This window comes from Sardina pilchardus, chromosome 9 (assembly GCF_963854185.1).
Source record: "Sardina pilchardus chromosome 9, fSarPil1.1, whole genome shotgun sequence".
Taxonomy (NCBI): Eukaryota; Metazoa; Chordata; class Actinopteri; order Clupeiformes; family Clupeidae; genus Sardina; species Sardina pilchardus.
Window position 1 is genome coordinate 19484362 of NC_085002.1, and position 22357 is coordinate 19506718.

The following is a 22357-nucleotide window of genomic DNA, read 5'->3' on the forward strand; positions in this document are numbered from 1 at the left end:
CTTTTTCGGTGAAATATGCAAACTATTCCATCCACATAGTTCTTCTTTCCATGGCAAGATGAAAATTGAGTAGCCTATGCATATTAAGATAAGCATGGACGTTCAATTTACCCCCCAGTAATGACCATGTTCTCTCCCATAGCCTATCCGGCTCCACCAATGCTCATCATTACCAGTCTACATTTCCTTATTTAAACCAAACGTTTTTCCCATGTGTTGAGAAGTCGTTTGTGTAGGTGGACTATTTTAGAAATAGACCTTTTGTGAATTCTTCTGATCCTCCGTTTTAAAAAAAAAAATAAATAAATAACAATCGTAGGCCTAGCTTTTATTTGAATCCACGTTGCGCCTCATTTCTGATTACTTCGTGACGCCCACTAGCTCAACTGCTCGATGATGACCTACGCCATAAATTATAACCTCAATCACAAGGTTAAGGTACCTATAACCCAGTAGCATAATCTGTCAGCCTGCCAGCGCCACTGCGACGATGGGCAGAGTGTGCTCCATGGATGTAGCCTATGGTGTGCTCTCTAATTGTCAAAAAGGGCCGTCATATTTATAAGAACCTGAACGTGAAAACCATTCAATGATAGATTCCTAACCGATAAGTTCTTTGTCCACAAAAACATATTATCGGTTAAATTCCATAGGCTACTTGTATGAACTGTAGCCTATTATGTTACGTCTCGAATTCAAACTAATATAATTAACATTAGTGTGAACATGAGGGTAAATAGTTTCAAAATAGCCTACAAAGAATTCTAGGCTAGCCTATAACAAAACGCGAGGGACGCATCATTTTGAGGGTAGATACAGTTTATTTGCAACAATGTTTATAGACCCACTAGACATGTGCTGGATAGTCACCTACAAATTGTGAATCATATAGGCTAATTATGGGTTACTGTCACTGGTGTTCAGAATAAACATGACATTTTACATTGACATGACAAACATGACAGCGCCAATTTATTACGCTACTATTTATGAAGGCTAAGCGTTGTCAATAATCTGTCTGTAGCCTACACAACAATTAACAACAGATGAGCAACTTCTTCGAACTGCAAGTAAAGTCATAGCCTGTTTTAGTCATTATGTAAAGTTTACGTGAATGGCACCTGCTTTGCAATGAAATTTCATCGAACATCAAGCGAGATGTCGGTCCTCTCTGCCTCCTCCTCTGCTCCTCTGCATCCTGGCTTAGCGCTTTCCCCTCAGACGGATAATCACGCTTGTGCACTTAAGCATCAGTTTGAAGGAGACAGAGCTTCCCACGGACTCCCCTAGTGGTCAAATGATGCATACTTTCTCACATCATTGCACAAATTATATGTTTTAGCCTGACATTCTATCTTACTTGTTTCAAAGACTTGTTCTGTTCTTGCTTTCATTTACTATTCTTTACTTTTATTAATGTAAAGCATATTGAGTTCACTCAGAGGTGAACCAACTGATGGAAATGATCAGGAAAACACATGAGATGTTTTAGCACTGTTCTTTTTGACTACTACAAATGAAAGTTAATTTAAAGTAGGCTAAATCTTAGTTGTTCTCACCTTGGTCACACAGATTTATTGCAAAATATTGCATGAGGACAATAACTAACATCAATGCAATTACATTACAATGCAAATACATGTTTTAATGTTACACTCTTGTCAAGTATTATATAGGGTAGCCAATGTATGGTATAGACATATACAAATATTACTACATACAATGTTCTAAATCTATCTATCTATCTATCTATCTATCTATCTATCTATCTGTCTATCTTCAGACATGGATAGCCTACATATTAACATTTTGATATTTTGATAAAATAGCCACAGATCTTGAAGGACTACACAGAAGTTGACCTTGATTTGAGAAGGCTACAAGGTATCTCAATTTCTCTAAATAAAATGTGGCATGAAACAACTTTTGATGGGGGAAAAGCATGTTCAATTATGTATGAAATAATTCATGATATACAAACACATTGTTTTATGGTGTCTGAAATGATGCTCTAAGGACTGAGCATAATTCTCATAATTCTCTCTAAAGACACTAGGGACATTTTGAATGAAACCCAAAGTATGTGTTAATGATAAGACTTTAATCTTCAAACATCCGGCGTAAGAGCCAATGGCTGATCTCCATTAATCTCATTTTGGTCTCTTTGGGAAAGTATAAAAACGCTTTATTCGCCACATGCAGAAAGAGGAGGTGCAGTCACCAACCAGTGAACAACTTGCTTAGGCTTCAGCCAGAGTCAAGGGGTCACTTATCTCTAGAGCTACACTTGTGAGGATGAACGGCACCGAAGGCAGCAACTTCTACATCCCCATGTCCAACCGGACTGGGCTTGTCAGGAGTCCATTTGAATACACGCAGTACTACCTGGCTGACCCATGGCAGTTCAAGCTTCTTGCTTTTTACATGTTTTTGCTCATCTGTACGGGAGGCCCTATCAACGGGATGACACTCTTGGTAACGGTGCTGCACAAAAAGCTTCGTCAGCCTCTCAACTTCATTCTGGTCAACTTGGCTGTTGCTGGCATGATCATGGTCTGCTTTGGATTCACCATCACCATCACTTCAGCTGTTAATGGCTACTTCATCCTTGGACCCATGGCTTGTGCTATTGAAGGTTTCATGGCCACTCTTGGAGGTAAGCCATGTTCACCTTAAAGAAGCTTGGCGAGTGATGAAATGTTTACACTGATATATTTTAAGATCACACAAGTTACTAAGATTGAATTGTCCGCTTACAGGTCAGGTTGCCCTGTGGTCCCTGGTGGTGCTGGCTGTTGAGAGGTACATTGTCGTCTGCAAGCCCATGGGCAGCTTCAAATTCACCAACAACATTGCCTTGGGAGGAGTTGCCTTTACCTGGGTCATGGCTTTCTCCTGTGCTGCTCCACCCCTCGTTGGATGGTCCAGGTATGTCAGCATCAAGGCAGAAACATCAGCCATTTCAACGCTATAGTGAGAAGGCTTACGTATCTATAGACAATTCTTCATGAGGCCTTAGAATGCACAGTATGTGTACGTTGACATTGTATATTTTCCTACAATACAGGTACATCCCTGAGGGACTGCAGTGCTCCTGTGGACCTGACTACTACACCCTGAGCCCTGAATTCAACAACGAGTCCTATGTCGCCTACATGTTCGTTTGCCACTTCTTTTTCCCTGTGGTCATTATCTTCTTCACTTATGGATCACTGGTGTGCACAGTGAAAGCGGTAAGATACAACTTAATTCTACCAGGAGATCATTCAAATGATTAAAGCTAATGACAATGCTCTGTCTTGTTATGGAACTTGAACCATGACAATTTTGGAGGAATGTGTTACATTTTATGAAAGAGATGAATGGTTCACTTTTGATAACATACATACTGTAGACTACTGTGTATTTTGGTTATTCTGAGCAAAAAGTCCATGATTGTCTTTTTTACCATCCACCAATAGGCTGCAGCTCAACAGCAGGACTCAGCCTCCACCCAGAAGGCAGAGAAGGAAGTGACACGCATGTGCATCCTGATGGTTTTGGGTTTCCTGATCGCCTGGACCCCCTATGCAACTGTTGCTGCCTGGATTTTCTTCAACAAGGGATCTGCTTTCAGCGCTCAGTTCATGGCTGTTCCTGCCTTTTTCTCCAAGAGCTCATCTATCTACAACCCAGTTATCTATGTGCTGCTCAACAAACAGGTACGTCATGGTTCTGTCATGACACTATTATAATTATGAACAATATAGCTCCCTGTATTTCAGCTCCATCTTGATGTTGATATCATAATGCCCCACATTAACCATCCTTGTCTCTCTCTCTCTAGTTCCGTGGGTGCATGATGCAGACCGTCCTTGGCAAGGCCCCAGAAGATGAGACATCAGTGTCCACAAGCAAGACAGAAGTGTCCTCAGTGGGTCCTGCATAGAGATATTAGGATTTGTTTCCTATGGATAAAAAGGACTGACCACTAATTGTTGTGAATGGACAAGTTGTTTTGAAGCTCTTTTCTATCAGAGGAGGTCTTTGGTGGAGACTGGACACAGCCATTGAGGTACAGTGTTTGGCCGAAGGAATCTACCTGAATAGCAAAGTGACAAATTAATCTAAGTGTGCTACCTACCATGACCATTACCTATATCTTCTAAAGGTATTCATCCACATAAAACTGAACTATTGAATTTGGTGAGGTCCAAGAGATCATGAAGATATTTCATATTAGTCTTTAAATTTGGACAAAGCAATTTTAAAATTCAGATTTGTTCCCTCACAAACATACTTTTGACAGTCAGGCACCATTCACTCTGCACAGCATTCACTTTCATTCATGGATATGCTTGTTTCTCTTTTGATGAATCCTGCTGGTTTATTTTTATGTCACTGAAGGACTAACATACTCTGTTGGCTTCATCATGTATTTTATTTTCTGTAAATATTTTGTAAAGCATGAAAGAAAAAACAACCAAAAAAAATAGACAAATAAAGATATGCATCAAAAGCAAATGTCTTCATTTTTCTATAGGCCTACAATTTTAACTTTTACATAGATATATTAGTTCCACAGTTATTGTGTCTTTCAAAATAAATGAAAGTGCATTCCTATCAACCTAGAACCTTAAACCTTAAAACTAGAATGTTTAGCTCCTTATTCTCACATCATCATTTCCAACCATTTTGAGCCAAGAGTCCAGAGTTTGCCCACAAGAAAGATGTGTTTGTTTCAAAATACACAGTGCCATGTTCCTGGATAATGGCAGGGTCATCCACTGTCACTGCGTCTCTTTCTAGGAGCAAAGTAAATCTCTGGCACAGAATCCAGAGACAGGATCTATCAGCTCCCCTAACAAGACTAAAGGATTAGGGCTTATGTGACAGCCTGCTCAGTACAAGTAGCGAGATATACGAGATCAAGTGTAATGTAATGACGCTCTGGCCTAATTGGATGTAGCCGCTTCTGTCACGAAAGGTGTACTGTTGAGGAAACGGCCCACACGTTCACTGAGGGAATTTGTGTATCAAGCACACTTCGCTGTAATCTCTAGGCTCATCTCAACGCCTCTCCTCTGTCCTCGATCCTCGGTCCTCCCTCCGGCTCATTCCCACTGATCTATAAAGAACACTGGATAGACTATCCCATTGTTGCCGCCCCATTATTCTTTATAGATCAGTGGGAACGAGCTGGAGGACCGAGGATCGAGGACAGAGGAGAGATGTTGAGAAGAGCCTTCTATTTTAGGGCCAATATCCAATGGCACCGTCTGACGCTCGTGAAGTGACGGCAAATATTTTAACTCCATGACTTTTTCAATGGAGCAAAAACCTACAGCCGGTGTCTGTCGCATATTGATACCAAAATGTAGAATTTTTTCTTTCTTCTGAGCGCCAAATCAATAGACATGAATGTCGTCACCAGCCGTGTTGGACTATTAAAAGAGAAGGTGGTGCATTGCCAATATAGACCTACTCATTTATTCCTTATTTTATTTAGAATATTAGTGCTGATTTAACTTTGAACACATGTGACTGACTCACATTGCAGTATGCACACACTGCATATACTGTCTTCTCTCTACAAATGCACTTCACACAGGTGACATCACTTATCAGGGCCGGTTTCCCGATAACGTTCACTCTTAGCGAGCTAGGAAGACTCCAAAGGTATAACTTACCAAAGTTGTTTACCTTTCTAGTCGTGGTTCCCGAACTATCACTTAGGAGTCTTCTTACGAAAAGCTCCTTACGTCCGACGTATAAGGCACTGTCCACCATGAAGGTGCTGAATTAGGTGACATCGATTGCTCAGAAATCGATTTTTTATTTCACGCGGAGGCTTGACAGACTTATGAAAGCGTTCTTTGCACCAAAACCATTGCTTATAATAGCCTAACGCCCCCACAACATTCACGCAACTTCAACGTGGATGAACTTATTAGCACACAATGATAAAAAACGTAGTCTAGAAATTAAATGATCTACGTAGGTAAGTAGGTTATGTTTTCATCTGGGTTTGTTTGTTGGTGTGTTAGTTTGTTTCCCGCATGGATAAAAAGATTTGAACGCTTCATGTTTGAAAGCAGAGGTCTGCGCTCTCTGAGTGCTTTTCTAGTTTGTTTGTTTGTTTGTTTGTCAGTTTGTTTGCAAGATAGGCTAACTCTAAAAGTTAAAGATGGATTTCGATTAAATTTCCAGGGAAGATCTGAAATGACCCAAGGAAGAAACTATTTAATTTTGTGAGTGATTCGTATCACCGTCTGGATGCAGGAGGCGTAGGCTACATGTGTTTGCTTGGGGGAGGTTTGTGCTTTTCTAGTTGAAATAGGCTATTTCACAGCGATTGACCAACATCCTCATTCAGTATTGTGAGCCTTTGGTTAACATTAAACATGACAGCAACCCAGCACATTAGGCCTAAACATTGTAGGACGGTGGGGGGAAGCAAAGAATAAAAGCGCTTTTAACTATTTTCAAATGCGTGCACGTTTCATATTTGCATGAAATCATTTCCAGAAACTATTTTCTAAATTAGCATACTTACATAAAATCATTGGCGAACCAAAATAGTGATTTTGTATCATATGAGTTGCATGCGTAACGGAAATTGCTGTAGAAATTGCTGTATTGCTGTATTGCTGTTGCTGAATTGCTGTCTAAGAGAGGTCTGAGAGTGCTCCAGACCACTCTTACCAACGAACGACGTGCGAAAGACATTCGTAGCAAAGAAGGTTTCGGGAAATGCGTGAGGTACTTAAAGGAATAGTTCGGAATTTTGGACATAGGACCTCATTTCCAACTTTACCGAGGTGATATAGGTCGGTGGAGACCGTTTTTATCGCGTTTAGCCCCTTCCTTCAGTTGCAGCGTCCCCCTTTGCTAACGCTGGTTTTGAGCTAACACATTTCTAAGGTAACATCAGTCTGACATCAACAACAGTCTTACTCACTCCACCGCACACCCGAGACAAGTCAATTAAATCGTCGGACTATCGATATACATGTCCGTGTTGATAGAATAATTTTAGAAATAAAACTAACCTTGCAACTCAATGATTTATTACATTTTGAGGGACTAGTTTCTCAATATCAATCCGCCACTGCCATACAGGGAACAAAGTAGGCTATTGCAATGCGATGCAAGGTTAGTTTTATTTCTAACATGGTTCTATCAACACTAGGCATATGCATCGATAGTCTGACGTTAAAATGTATTTGTTTCGGGTGTTCTGTGGAGTGTTTTCAGTGGCAGGCTGGATGTTACCGTTGACTTGCGTTATCTTGGCACCAGATTAGCACGAGATGAACGCTGCAACTCATAGGAAGGGCAGAAATTCACTGAAAATGGTCTTCACCGACCTATATCACCCAGACTGAGTTGGAAATGAGGTCCTATGTCCAAAATTCCGAACTATTGCTTTAAGGTAGAGCTTAAGAGAGAGGTTACGAACTACGTAGCGTTAAGAAGGCTTCGGGAAACCGGCCCGATCATGAGTGCTAGGATGAGCTGGTTTACTAAATGGTTGGGTCAAATACTGTACTTGGCAGGCCTTTACGTTAAGTACAAAACATGTTTAATACTTTAGTACTTCCACTTAAGTACGTTTTTTAAAGAGCACTTCTACTTCTACTCAAGTCACTTTTTTGATAGAGCACTTGTACTTCTACTCAAGTCTGGATCTCTAGTACTTTATACATCACTGCACTTAATCCTACTCCTAACCTTAACCCTAACCTTAACCCTAACTTCTTAACCCATGCCTAACCCATGCCTAACCCCAGCGCCTTCCAGGCAGCGCTGCCTTGAAGACAACGTTGGGAGCTCAAAACACCAAGAAACCTTTCTACTCACAACTACTGAAGCCTACTTCTACTTAACTGTACTCATAACTGAAATAAAATTAGTCAATCTTTGACAGGTTCAAAAAGCACAAACTCTTATTTGCCGCGAGGTAACGTCATCTAAGAAAAAACAAGTCATTCGTACTTTGGCATGCAAGAAAAAGACCATGGGTCAAATGGGAATTGAACATGGGTCTCCGGAGCCAAAACCCAATGATTATCCACTGCACTACTCTCCATTTGAAAATGATGTGAAACTACTAATCTTTGAATGACGTGTTATGGTTCCTAGGTAACGGTAAACAAACTAAAAAGATCGTATTTCTTGCTTTTGCTTACAAACGGACGGCTTTACCCATTCACTGAACAAGGTTTATGGAAATTTAGCACCACTTTACCATCTAAAATATTGTTTTAATAATCCTAACTTGTTAGATTTAGGATTTAGGTTGGCCATCTCCTGCCAAGATGGTCCCGCTATGTTGGATTTCAGGTTTGGGTGCAAATAAGAAAATGCCTCCATTCCACTATTTACACCCGGGTGCAAATAATCACTCCGAAAAAGTTTTCATTTTGAGATTTTTTTTAGATGATTTAAGTATTTTGGTCTAAAGAAACATGCTGCAGCAAAAAAAATTCCAAAAATGTTCTTAATTGCTGAGTTATCAGATGTCCTCTGCAGAGGACATCGGGACTATCCGAATGTCCTAACCCTATGGGAATTATGAATGTGTAGTAATAGTATTGCATTAAAGTCAATGGAGTGTTAGGGTATGTGAGATGTTACAGGCAAATAGGTGGCCAAGAAAGGCTTTGCTCCCCCTCAAGTGTTTTTAAAATAGCTTTCAGAGATGGGTACTATAATGAAGTGTTGCCATAATGGCTGAATAAGCATTCAGACAGCCATAATAATGAGCCTGGCTCATCGGTGTTGCAGCCAGTCTGCATACATGGCACACTGTAGAGCTAGGTTTTAGGTTTGGAGGGGTTACTACACTCTCCCTTTAATGAACATGTGTTGAAGAAGTGCAATGGCTTGCTGTGAGGGCATCAGAGAGTATACACCATGATAGGGACTCTCATTATTTGACCTCTGACCCCTGTGCCAAAGACCCAAGAGATGAATGAAACGTTAGTGTTCAGGGCATCCTAGGATGGCAGAGGTACACTAAAGGGATGCTTGATGGATAAATTGTAAATATGAAAGCACTTTTAGGAGTGGCAAATAATCATTTACAGGTAAATGGAGTAATCAGTTACCCAAAATACAAATTGGGTAATGTACATTGAGGCAAATTCACCTACGATGTACTTATTTCTTGATAAACCTTAAAGCTCTAGCTTACACACTGCTTCTGGGGCTGTATTGTACCTTAAAGGGATAGTTCGGGTTTTAAGACACGAAGTTATATGGGTTCCCTGTCAGCAACGTTGTGCATCAGCACTGACTTACCCCCCGGCAGCGTCCTGTGAGCCGAGATCCAGCCGGTTTTTGATCGTTTTTGATGCTGAAGAAAGTAGTTGCTGGGGTCACGAAAGTAAAGTGTTTTCCTTCTCAAAACCATATGCATTCAAAAGAGTGATATATTTGCACCACAAAAACGTTGTCCAACTGTCAGTAGCGCGCAGTGATAGGAATCGAGAAAAATAGTGCCAAGTGATAACGAGGTTTGAATTTTTCCTGGACAACGTTTTTGTGGTGCAAATATATCACTCTTTTGAACGCATATGGTTTTGAGAAGAAAAACACTTTACTTTCGTGACCCCAGCAACTTGCCGGACTATTTTCTTCAGCATCAAAAACGATCAAAAACCGGCTGGATCTCGGCTCACAGGACGCTGTCGGGGGGTAAGTCAGTGCTGATGCACAACGTTGCTGACAGGGAACCCATATAACTTTGTGTCTTAAAACCCGAACTATCCCTTTAAGGGATCCCATTTTATCCTGTATCTCCTTTTATTTATTAGACCTTGTTGTCTCACTCAACCCTCTGCCTTCTAAAACTTAGCAATTGGTTAAAAAGCAGGGGGTACTAAGTCCCGATGTCCACTACAGGGGACATTGAACAAAAGTTATGTTTTGAAGGTGTTAGAATTGCTGGATCTTTCTGAAATTTCTCTGAATGCAAGTTGAGACTGTCATTTTTATGACACAAATTGACTGTGTGCAATAAAACACATAATAATGACCAAAAAGGGTCAATTACCTCTGTTGCTGCCATGAAATGAAAAAAACTCAATAGCCGCCATTTTGAAAATAAAATGTGTGAAATCTGTTAACCCAACCCACATAATTGTGGTATCACCAGAAAGCCCAGGATGTCCTCTTGAGAGTACAAAAGGATTTGAATAGTTGGCATGAATGTTATTTCATTTATAAGACTTAGACTGATGTCCCCTACAGAGGACAAAAATGAATGGCCGGGTCTCAGGAGGCTATACAAATGTAGGTAACACTTTACATTACAGATCGGTAATAAGTGGGTAATGTTATGGTAATATGTATGCAATTTAGTGGTAATAATATTTTTAAACCACATATTACAAATAATTAATGTGTAATTTCTAGACAATTACTGTGCAATTACCATACAACAACAATGCAAATAACTTGGGTTTAAGGGTAAAATAAAATGGTAATAACTGCTGTAAATATGTACTTACTGAAGCAATAGATATTTAGGATTAACTTATTGTGACATAATATGTGACCTGTTATCTGTTGTTATGATGAAATAAATGAGGTAATTGCACAATAACTATATGGTATCATACTGTTTTGTCTTTTCAAAAGGTTTTCTGTATGGTGGGGAGTTGTTAAAATCCTTTTGAGAAGACAAAACAGTATTTTACAGCCCTGATACCATATAGTTATTGTGAAATTACCTTATTTATTTCATCATAATAACAGGTCACATTTTACCATCAAACTAACTACCACAAAAATGTTGACGATTGTGTAATTGTGCCACAACACTTAGAAGTTACTATGTAATTTAGTCCTTCATAGCACCATAATGTTGGTATAATTACAGAAATATTATGTCACAATAAGTAAATCCTAAATATGTATTGCTTCGGTAAATACATATTTACAGCAGTTATTACCATTTTATTTTACCCAAGTTATTTGTATTGTTGTTGTATGGTAATTACACAGTAATTGTCTAGAAATTACACATTAATTATTTGTAATATGTGGTTTAAAAATATTATTACCATGAAATTGCATTTAAATTACCATAACATTACCCACTTATTACTGATCTGTAATGTAAAGTGTTACCCAAATGTATATGTGTGTCATACAACTATTCAAAACCTTTTGCACTCCTGCTGGTGACAGAACAGTGAAAGAGGTTTCATACATTAGCCGACCAAATCCTCCTGAGTTTAATCACCTTTTGTGTGCTGTGTGTTGTGTGCTAACCTTAGTCCTTAGGTTACCTGAGGTTTCTGTCTGTGTCCTCAGACTCACGGCTGTTGGCTATAATGGGCTGCTCGTACAGTAGTCACACTAAGACCATTGAACTGTTAATCTAATTAAGAACATCCTCCCCTGCTGCCCATTAGGTCGCCGGGTCCATAGTTGGCATTAGGAACGAAAGATGTGCCAAGACCATTACACTTCTCATACCAAGACCCTTAACATGAAATAACCCCTAATGTGCATGGGTTGAATGTCTGTGTGCATCATTTCACCTGTAAAAATGGGGTTAGGTGTATACCTGGAATAGCTTGTGGGTGGATGGGTGTGTGTGTTTCTCATTCACCCATTCTGGGAACAAAGAGCTTTATTTGCCAAAAGCTTACTGGTATACAATTTGATGATTTTATTACCTCCGCCAAGGAGGATATGTTTTCATCAGGATTTGTTTGTCTGTTTGTTTGTCTGTTTGTTAGCAAGATAACTCAAAAATTAATGGATGGATTTCAATGACATTTTCAGGGAAGGTCTGAAATGACCCAAGGAAGAAGTTAATTTAGGTTATTCTGGGACAGATCGCATCACCGTCTGGATTCAGGCGGTTATGTTTTTTGCTTGGCGGTGTAACAGCATGGTATGGCCATGTGGTGGCGATCTGAATAGTTTAGGTTCAAATGTATGACAACCCAGCAAGAACAATAGGCTACAGGCGGAAGTCTGCACTCTCTGAATACTTTTCTAGTTATTTTTAGTTTGTTTTAAACAAGTCTGTGTTTTGGTGTTTGGACCTTGAGTTTTGAACCCGTGTGAGTTAGAATTTATGTGTTCATGCTTCTTTCAACAATTCAGCGTTAGCTTCTCCCTCCTCACCTGTGTCATACAACCATATTTGAGGCAAGTTATACAATTTAAAACCTCTAAAGCTCCTAACATGGTACTCACTGATAAAAATGACCAAATACACTGTGCACTTATCATGAATATATTTTCTGAATACACTTCTCTCCTCTGCTTTTTCTCAGAGTTTTGCGCTTGTCTGTGGGATTGTTCTCATTTTCCAATTTTCTTCTTGCCCAAGTATGCCACCTAGTGGTATAGAGAAGGGAGTGTTTTCTTTATGTCCATTTCCTTCTAACATTACTGCCTGAATCCAAAACCAACATGTAACCAAGGGCGTAACTTTGGGTCTACCATTGGGGGGGTTAAACTTGCGGCATATTTATCAATTTATTTATTCATTGAATAGTTTTCTTGTGCAAAAGCATGCTAATTTGCCGTTCCTGTATTAGAAATACATCATGATACTTTTACTGATAGGCTACACTTAAAATAAGTGCAGCTGTTCACTTGACTATTTGACACAATGACACTAAATTCAGTGTTTAATAAGCACTAGCCAGCAGTGGCAGATTCCATTTGATTGATTGTGTGTGTGTGTTCGCTATCTCAATTGCTGTACCTCCTCTGTCACCACCTTCTCTCTCTCTCCTTCTTTGATTGCTGTACCTCCTCTGTCGCCTTCTCCCTCTGGTCACCTCTCTGTTATCACCTCCTTGGCCATTTCCCTCTCTTTCCCTCTTCTCCTGATATATAAAAATCTAAGTTAATGGTCAAATGGTTTGAGAGAGGTGAAAATGTTGGAAAGCATTTTAAACACCTTTTGCCCACTTAAGATTGCTACAAAATAATACTAATACTAATACTAATGTTGTTTCAATGTTTCCCAAGAGCAAGCCTGCTCACATATCTTGCTGGAAAATGAAATGAATAAAGAAAATGAACAAAAGTTATTCATTCAGAATATTTCATTAGTTTCATTAGTTTAATCTGAATTATGTGATGATATTGGGGGGGTTATATTAGCTGGATATGATTTTTGGGGGTGACATGACCCCTGTAACCCCCCCCCCCGCAAATTACGCCTATGCATGTAACACAAGAAGTCAACTGTTTGGGGGGTCTCATTTCTCCAAATATGACCTTATCTCCATGTCTTCTTTGGGTACTGTTACGTGCTTAGTTACATAAAACTCTAAAATAATTTTGGAAAGAGCTTTGATCAGGCAGATGGATGAGCAGACAGAACAGGCAGAAGGGTGAAGGGGTAAGTATGTCAACACCAATCCTTTTCATTTTTAGTGACACCAGCTGTTTGCAGAGCTACAGTATCATATAATACCAAGATAGAGAACCTACCATTTTTGCCTGATGCCATTGGAACACCAGTCAATGACAATAGAACACAACAGAACATGTCCTGTATGTAATTCTCAATATCTTACACGCAACATGTGCCCTCTCTTTTCCTCTGTCTCCATGGTAATTGTCCTCACAAACAGCTGTGGCATGCTCGCTGACATGACCTTTAATTTCCTGCTGGCACTCTCATCCCACTTGCTAATACATGTCGCTGTGAACAGACTGGAACACCTCCACTGCAATTTATAGCACATCATTTGAAACACTGACACCTGCAAGTAGTTAGTATCGCCATGGTGGGCCTAGTAAACGCTGCCTCTTGACTGGGGGCCAAGAGAGGGCTCTGTGACAGGCTAAAGAGTGTAATTGCTTCTCCAACACCCCCTCGTTGCTCTATTTCTCTGGATGAGAGGAGCTGGCCTCTTCCTCATGCATGCCAGAAGGTTGTGCATGTTATGGATGTGATAATGCAGCTGTGGAGATGTTCTAGTTCTGGAATTCTAGATGGTTGTAAGGTTGACGTTCATTCGTGTTGATGAGCATAATGTGCTCAACAATGGGCTGTGTGTCAGACTCAATGTAATCAATCAATGTAATCTTCACACACTTAAAATAATATAGATTACTATATTAAAGGTGCAGTCAGGGATTTTGCAGGAAGTTACATTTGTTTCAGATGCAATAAATAATTTATGCAAAAAAAGTATGTTATGTTTTAACCAAGGAGTAGGACCAAACAAATCACACCAGGCATTCAGTCAATTAATTAACTAATTTATGTCATTGTCATCAGAAGACATCCAACATATCCTGTTCTCATTTTGCATCATACAATAGTAATGTACATATTTATTAATAACACAGCACAGCTGAAAAGTGTCCCTATAATGTCTGACCATAGAACAGAAGAAAAATATTCAAATAAAACCACAACATTTTAAAAGTCAAATTGGATTTTTAACAAAAATGGCAGACTGGGAACTATACATTTCTTCACTACAAATAATACATTTGGCTGCATCATATGATTTCAATTAAATTTTTGAATTCACAACAAATAAAAATGGCACACAGAAAATACATGTCATAATAATCAATTACCTGAACGTATAAAACATCTCAAATATGTTTTAATTGCAGTAATAAAGCATACAGAACTCTGAAGGGGTCATTGCAATATATATTTTGGTCTATATCCAGAAAATGTGTGCTCGTTGTGCACAAGGTTTGCTAAGTGAGCCCACAATTTGCCAATTGGTCAAATGAGCCCACAATGTAGTAAAACATGCACACCATTTTGTAAATTGTAAACACAATATGGTAAAATGAGCACACAATTTACTCAAATGAGCACACATTCTGTCAATATACAAAAATATCTTGCAATGACAACTTCTGGGTTTCGTACTACAGGTACATAGTCATAGATTGTATATTTATCCTCATAGAACTAGCGCGGGGCGCCAACAACTAAACAATTTTATAGTGTATATTTCTAAACAGTCATATAATAAAACACAGCATAGATGATTGTGCTAGCCTTACAAATAGCCTACCCTCATAAGTCTCACAAGAACCCCCACTGACTGTATACTCTCCCCAAACAGCAAGCTTATGCACCACAGCAATCTCGTACTCCTCTCATTACACACCCATTTACGCACATAGAGTACTAATTCATTCATTGACACATAGCATTGACTCACTTACTCTCACCCTCTCACTCACATACATATTCACACACATACTCACTCATTCACTTACAGTACTCACATAAAGTGCACACTCACTCATCGACAGTACTCACTCACTCATTCGCTTACACACAGTACTCACTCACCGACACACAATAGTAATCACATCTCAAATCTCTCTCTCTTTCTCTCTCTCGTCTCATATGTGTGCACACATACACACACACACACACACACAAACACACACACACACACTCACCCATTCATCCACACTGTAATCACAAAGTAATCACCCACTCTCTCATTCACAGTAATCATCAATTCACACATTCACAGTAATCACACAGCACTCACTCCCTCATCAACAGACAGTAACCACTCACTCACTCACTCACTCACTCACTCACAATAATCACACAGTACTCACTCCCTTATCAACAGACAGTAACCACTCACTCACTCACTCACTCGCCTACTCACTCTCTCACTCACTCACTCATCCACACAGTCCTTATTCCCTGTATTTTGCATCACTGCATGGCCTTACATGTCATTGATCAGTATGAGTGGTCCTCTGGAGGAGGAGGTAAAGACGGAGGCCGGACTCAGGCTGCTGTTTGGAAGGCTAAAGCCTCCTGCTGAATGGTCAAAGCTGACCTGGCGATACAGCTGTTGGCCAAGGGATGGTCCTGATTGGTCAAAGCTGCCCTGGCTGTATTGCCGTTGACTGAAACTGCTCTGTTTCTCTGAGAGGGTCCTGGTGGGTCTCTGGCGGGTTTTGTGTAAGCCGGTCTCTTTGTAGGCAAACCAGATGTTGCCAGCCCACAATGTGATGTTTAAAAATCCAAATACCTGGGGAAGATGATGTACAGTACTGATATAGTATATAGACCTACACATAATACATTTGTTTTCACACAATTTTGAAGATTACCTTTTCAATAAAAACCCTAACCCTACCCCTACCCCTAGTTACATGTAATACGTAATTTTAACCCTTACAAAAGTTAAATGTTTTGCGGCAGATTTGCAGCAAACTTATGGGTGATTTATGGAAAACAAATGAGTTCACTAGAAAATCTTGCCTATGTTGACCGTTAGAGGCAAACTTCCAGCATAGTTCTGGCAACAATGAGGTTTGCGAGAACTTTGCGACTAGTTTGTGTTCGTCAGTAATTTGCCACCACACTTAGCCAATAATAGCAAACTTCCAGGGAACTTCTGGTGATAAACCTAATTAGCATATGACATTGCTGCAAATTTGCTGCAACATTGCCAAAAGTTAACCGAAACTGTTTGCCAGAAACCTGCATTTGAAACAACACTGGCAGTATTCTGTACTGTATATCATGATGTTACAACGTATTTTAATTGAAATATGAAATATGAGTAGTATTAATAATAATTAGACCATCATATTCACTAATGACTGTGAAAAAGACAAGAACACAAACCACAGATGTGTTGAGGCGAGTCCAGACTGGTTTCTCCAAAGCTTCACACTCATTGGCCGTCTCTCTGCAAGCAGCCATGAGGAATAAGACCTGGGTGCTATCTACGGTTTCCTTCACCCCCGAGAGAGCTTTGGCCCAAGCACACGAGCTCAGCAGCCACAGGAAGGAGAAAATCACTGTCACCAGAAAGTCCTGTGGGCGTTATGGAGGACAGCGTGTCAATTAGCTGAAGGAGGTGTTTCAGGAAAGCCAAATGGAGTTGAAAACATGAACGAATATTGCATATATTGCAATGTTTCATAATAGCCAGAATTGCTAAGATGGCTCTTGAGCATGAAAATAATATTGATTTCCATTGCCATATGGCTCTTATATTCTGTTTAGCATTTTGGCAATATACAAAACAAAACAAGGGTTTCTATTGACAGGTTGGACTGACAGAGCTCATATACTCACCAAAAGAGGGCCCCTGTTCTTTTCTCGATAATTGTTCTGGTAGAAAAAGTAAACAACGGTGGCCAGGAGGGAGTATAGGAAAGCAAAGACAGCAACTGCCACAAAAAACTGTGCAGGAGTGGAAAAGTCGCCCTCCAAAAACAGTACTTCATGTCTCTGAAGCTCGCACAGAGGCACTTTGAAATGCACTTGTTCAAACCTGATGGAGGGAAAATTAGGATTGATTCCAGTGAATAACACAGAAAGCACAGAGACAACACAGAGAAGACTTTACAGAAATATCGAGCAAACATTCGGAGGTCAGGGTGCCTTGGTAACCAAGGGAGCATGAGGAGGTTGTGAATGACCACAGATGGCCAGTCTATATCAGCTCAACTGCTATTTTCCCAAGGAAGTGGGCTTGGTTTGGAACAGCTTGCATGATCTTTAGCAAGTGTTCTGATTGAGTTCTTTGGTAAAGCCATCATTTGTTCTCTTACAATTCACTTAAGTTGTCCTCAGTAGTGCATTCTTGAAGAAAATGCTAAAACAAATAGAATTTTATCTTATTTTGCATTAACTCCTAAATGATGGAACTCTGCCAATAGATTATCATGTATTAATAAACAAATAGATGTAACACTCTGTGGTGTGTCTTCCATCACCTGAAAGGATAGCCAAAGCTGACGGTGATGTTGGTCTGGGTCTTGTCCGCACAGTCCACTCTCACCCTCAGCTGACCAGAGTAACCTCCACATGTTGCGAATGCAAAAATGGCCAAGACCTGCAGGAGATACATTTCTGTGAGACGTACAGCCTCATATCTGAATACACAGTTGACACTAAAGCAGTGAAAACGACAGCGGGATTTTTTGGGGAAAAAAGAGCAATTATGCAACAGTGTTAATTCTACAATGTAGCATTTGAATTCCATACCTCAGTATTACCTAAAATATCAAGTAAATACATGCAAAACAAAACACGCTAACTTAGTGATAAACATACTTTTGTTGGAAATATGCATTTTTGATTCATCAAAAAGGGAGGCAAAAGCCACACATAGAATCTGAGAGTTCTGGTAGACAAGTAAACTAAACAAAATCCTGAGCTTTTAGAAAAAAAGGTGCTAGAACCAAAAATAGTTCTATTTCATGCTTCATATACAGTATGGCACCTCTAAATGGTTCTTCAAAGTTCATCAAAGGAACCCCTAAGGGTTCTTTAAGCCCTGCATGGTTCTACATAGCACCCCAGGAACCCTTTTTTAAAAGTGTATAATGGTGTAAATCTATCATTAAGTGCACACAGTAATCATAATTTCTTTGCCATCGGTACAACGCGGTAAATTATGCAGAAGACACCCAGGTGCTAATCTCACACACGCAAACAGCCATGCAGGTCAGATGCTTGCAGCTAATCAATGTCTCCATATCTCAATGAGAATAAATGAATAATTTAGGATGGTGCGCCACATAGGGGGAACCACCGCTGGCTGTAGCATAGGGATGAACCTGTTGGAATGCCTCTTTGTTGTTTGTTCAGCTGTTCATTATTATGATGCTGGTGAACCCATAGGAGGCATAAATCTATGAGTCAAAATCCATCAGGATTTTAGTCAGGAACTAGCAGAAAGAGAAATTAATTGAACAAAATACATGGAAATGGAGAAATAATCAGACATATACTCAATATTACTAATTCATAAATTAAGCAAAATCAGTGTTTTCCTTGTTTAAAAATACACATAAGGCTCTGTCATGTATCAGGTTCACCAACACCAGCAAGGACCGTTTATCTATCGGATAGTTGACGAACCACACAATATTTTATCTGTGAAATAATTAAAAACAAAAATAATCTTACCGGAGCAAATATGACCATACACATTGAAAAGACCTGTAGTGGGAGCCAGCTTATCTCTACATGAAACTCCGGCTGCTATTCTTCCTTAGTGCTGAGACCGACAGAGACTTGGAGCAAACAGTTAAGGGGTGTCTACATGGAGCCGAGAGGGAGGCGTGTTAGCGTGTGTATGAGGGATGGGGTGTGAGGGGTACCATGTGTTTGGTTAATGCCCTTTAGATGGCATTAAGACACAATAATTGCAGTCTATCCTTTAGTTTAAGCTGATTGTGAATACCAGTATTCAATTATCATGCATTCTGCTTTTATCCTTAGTTAGTCCTCTGATGGTTTGTGTTCTTCCCCTGCTACGGTATATTGATCTTTTATTGCAACCTCACATACCATTTTGAACACAGTGAAATAACCAAACAATTTCTGGTGTCATTACAGTAAAAATGCACAATTCCTTTATAAGGAGCACAGAGAGACAACGGCTGTTCTAGTCCCAAAATGCACAATAAACAAGCTCTTTTCATCCACCAAGGCCTGATCAGATAGAGGCAACCGCTCACCTCTGTTGTTCTAAAGGTTGTGTTTTTGATCTGTTAATTAGATCTCTGCCCGTCAGTTCTGCACATGACATGATGACACACACACACACACACACACACACACACACACACACACACACACACACACACACACACACACACACACACACACACACACACACACACACAGGTTCTGGTTTTCAGGTTTTGACTCGGTTGATTCACTTAATTTCATTATTTTGTCATCCATTGCTTTCAATTCCAAACACACTATACTGTAGGCCTATATTACACATTAATATGTGTGCATATTCCAGCACATATGGTATGTAGTATGTTCTTTTTCTGAGATGACTAGTCGTACATATTTGTTAATGTATATAGGCTATATATGTTACATACATAATATGTTGCGTGCATACATGCTGTATCTAATGAAAACTACAGTATATGAACCATACTTTGAATTCCCCCTTTTCACCTGCCATTAGAAACGTTTAGATTTGTTGGTAAACAGTGCCATCTGCTGTCAATAATACATTTTTTACAGCTTTATTCAATAGGCCTATTCCTCAAATGCAAACACAAAATACAAATCTTGTTAATCTATAGTCAGTCAATAAGAGGCTGTTGTTTTGATTTACAAATCCTATGGTATTATTAGATTAGACTGGATTGGATTAGATTCAACTTTATTGTCATAGTGCAAGTATAGACAACAAAATGCAGTTTGCATCTAAGCAGAAGTAGGCCTACAGGTCCTGAATAGGCAGGACAAGAAACATAGTACATTGTAGTAGACAGTAGTATTTTTACATAGTAAGGTTTACGAGTAAGGTTTTGAGTAATATAAATTCAATATAAACTTGTGCAGTGTATCACCAGTTATGTAGAACAGAATTGTGGTCATGTAATATGAACAATGTTCATGCACACTGTTTTTATATTAAATTAATCTATTCAGAATCACATTTTCTAACAAAAAAAAATGAATCTAAATTATAAATACCATTGAGTCTATGCATTGGAATGCAGGTGCTTCTTTTATTATGTTAAGGTTAGAGCTCAGGGACAGGTGCTAATGGCATTGGTAAGGTGCTAACGGTGCTAATGGCCTTGACAAGCACTGCTGAGGAATGCAGGTAGCCAATTTTGTTTTTCATGATACTGTAAATGTAAAGCTTATCTGCTTACCCATACATACATTCACACATAAATACATGGTGCATACATACATTCACACACACACACACACACACACACAGTACTGTAGTCTATCAGCAACGCATTCTTTCATGATGAATGCACTGTGTGAAGAGAGATGGAGGGTTGCAGAATGGAAGCATAGTAGCTGGAGATCCTTGGCCCTGGGATGATCACATGCCAGTCGGTCCACCTTCTAAGACTATGACCTGCTCAATGACTTTGTCCAGGTGATCTATGTAGTTATTGCAGACCTCTCTGGTGAGTTTGTTCTTCCAAAATGACTCTATTGCAGAGATCAGGTCATCTTTGCTCTTGGGTTTGGCCTCACAGCGAATGTATCGTTTCAGAGAAGCCCAGACCAACTTGATAGGGTTCAGGTCAGGCGACCTAAAGAACAGAAATACACGGACACGTTATTGCTACAAATTGAGTTATTAATTTGCCTAAGCCTAAACACATGTCTGACATTCATTTATTTACATTATGATGATAACCAACTTACGCTGCCGGTGTTGGCACCCAGTTGATCCCCTCACTCTGAAAGCAGGCTCTGACACTGGTTGCAGTGAGTTTGGAATCATTGTCTGAAAAAAAAAACAGAACAAATTAGAAGGACAAATTAATCATCAATCATTAATAATCAACATCGTTGTAATTGGAAAGGATAGCATAGCCTAGTAGCTTACCTTGGAAGAATCTGTGTGTAAAGAAATTCTCTCTCAAGTATGGACTGACAACTTTTTCGATTATCTCTTCCGCGTAGAACTTTTGATCCATAGCACCTGCAGGTTAAGTCATATTTTAATATAACATCTCTTTGTTGTATTTACAGGCTATTATTTATTCCCAACCCCTATTGTAGGTGTTTAGTTTAACTCATCACTCACCCTCAATAAAGATCAGCGGGCCCGGGCCCTTACGTGAAATTCCACCCCAGACATGGATCTTGACTGTTTGTTCCACGCGAGGTTTTGCAATGCCCCTGACGTTTCTCTTTCTCTGGCACTGCAATGCAATACGTTCCAACGCTACAGTTGATTCGTCGGTGAAGAGAACATTGTCAAACTTTTCCCCAGCAGCCTTCCATTCTTGTGCTTGACGTAGACGCAGGTCTTTGTCTTTTTCCCAGCCAAGACGTCGGATGGCCTTTCTCACTGACCATAGACTCAAGGATACGCTGTGGTCTGTTCGAAGAAGCGCTCTCACTTTCCATGCTGGTATCTCATCATCGGTTTTCAGGATGGAGTCTATTGTTTCCATCACCTGACTGGAAGATGCGCATTGTTTCAATATATAACCCACATAGCCATTACATACAGTAGTCTATATAGGCTATAGCCTACTGTAGCCCAATGCCAACATTTGTAAATTTAAAGAACAAAAGGTAGCCTAACTTGAACCTACCTTGTCAGTTTACGCGGCTTTCGTTTTTCCTTCTCCACAGCAGCACGTCGGCAATGTCGCCGAATAGTTGTCAAGGAAGGTCTCACTCCAGATGCTTGCAGATGTTTGGCGATATCCTTAGTCTTCCAGCCTTTCTGCCACAGTCTCTTGACGAGCTCACTGACTTCCGCGTTGATCACAGCCATGTCTCCTGTAGGCTACTGTAACATAACAAACACGTCTACTTATTCTTGGCCAGTGGGTGTGGATTGTTACGCCCCTTCACAGCTCCTCCCCCTTACTTAAAGGGACACTTCACCGATTAGCATTA

At 39.8% G+C, this 22357-nt stretch overlaps 2 protein-coding genes across 2 annotated transcripts; one reads left to right on the forward strand and one right to left on the reverse strand.

Moving 5' to 3' along the window:
• Positions 1–2292: 2292 nt before the first annotated feature.
• LOC134092985 (green-sensitive opsin-2-like) lies at positions 2293–3928 on the forward strand. The gene is made up of 5 exons (XM_062546200.1): positions 2293–2656; positions 2760–2928; positions 3068–3233; positions 3462–3701; positions 3827–3928. The coding sequence occupies exons 1-5, from the start codon at positions 2296–2298 to the stop codon at positions 3926–3928; spliced, it is 1038 nt and encodes a 345-aa protein (XP_062402184.1). The 5' UTR covers positions 2293–2295.
• Positions 3929–15695: 11767 nt separating this feature from the next.
• On the reverse strand, positions 15696–18928 carry synprb (synaptoporin b). The gene is made up of 5 exons (XM_062545804.1): positions 18905–18928; positions 17707–17825; positions 17063–17261; positions 16607–16798; positions 15696–16004 (listed from the first exon to the last, which is right to left on the reverse strand). The coding sequence occupies exons 1-5, from the start codon at positions 18926–18928 to the stop codon at positions 15696–15698; spliced, it is 843 nt and encodes a 280-aa protein (XP_062401788.1).
• Between the last annotated feature and the right edge of the window lie 3429 nt (positions 18929–22357).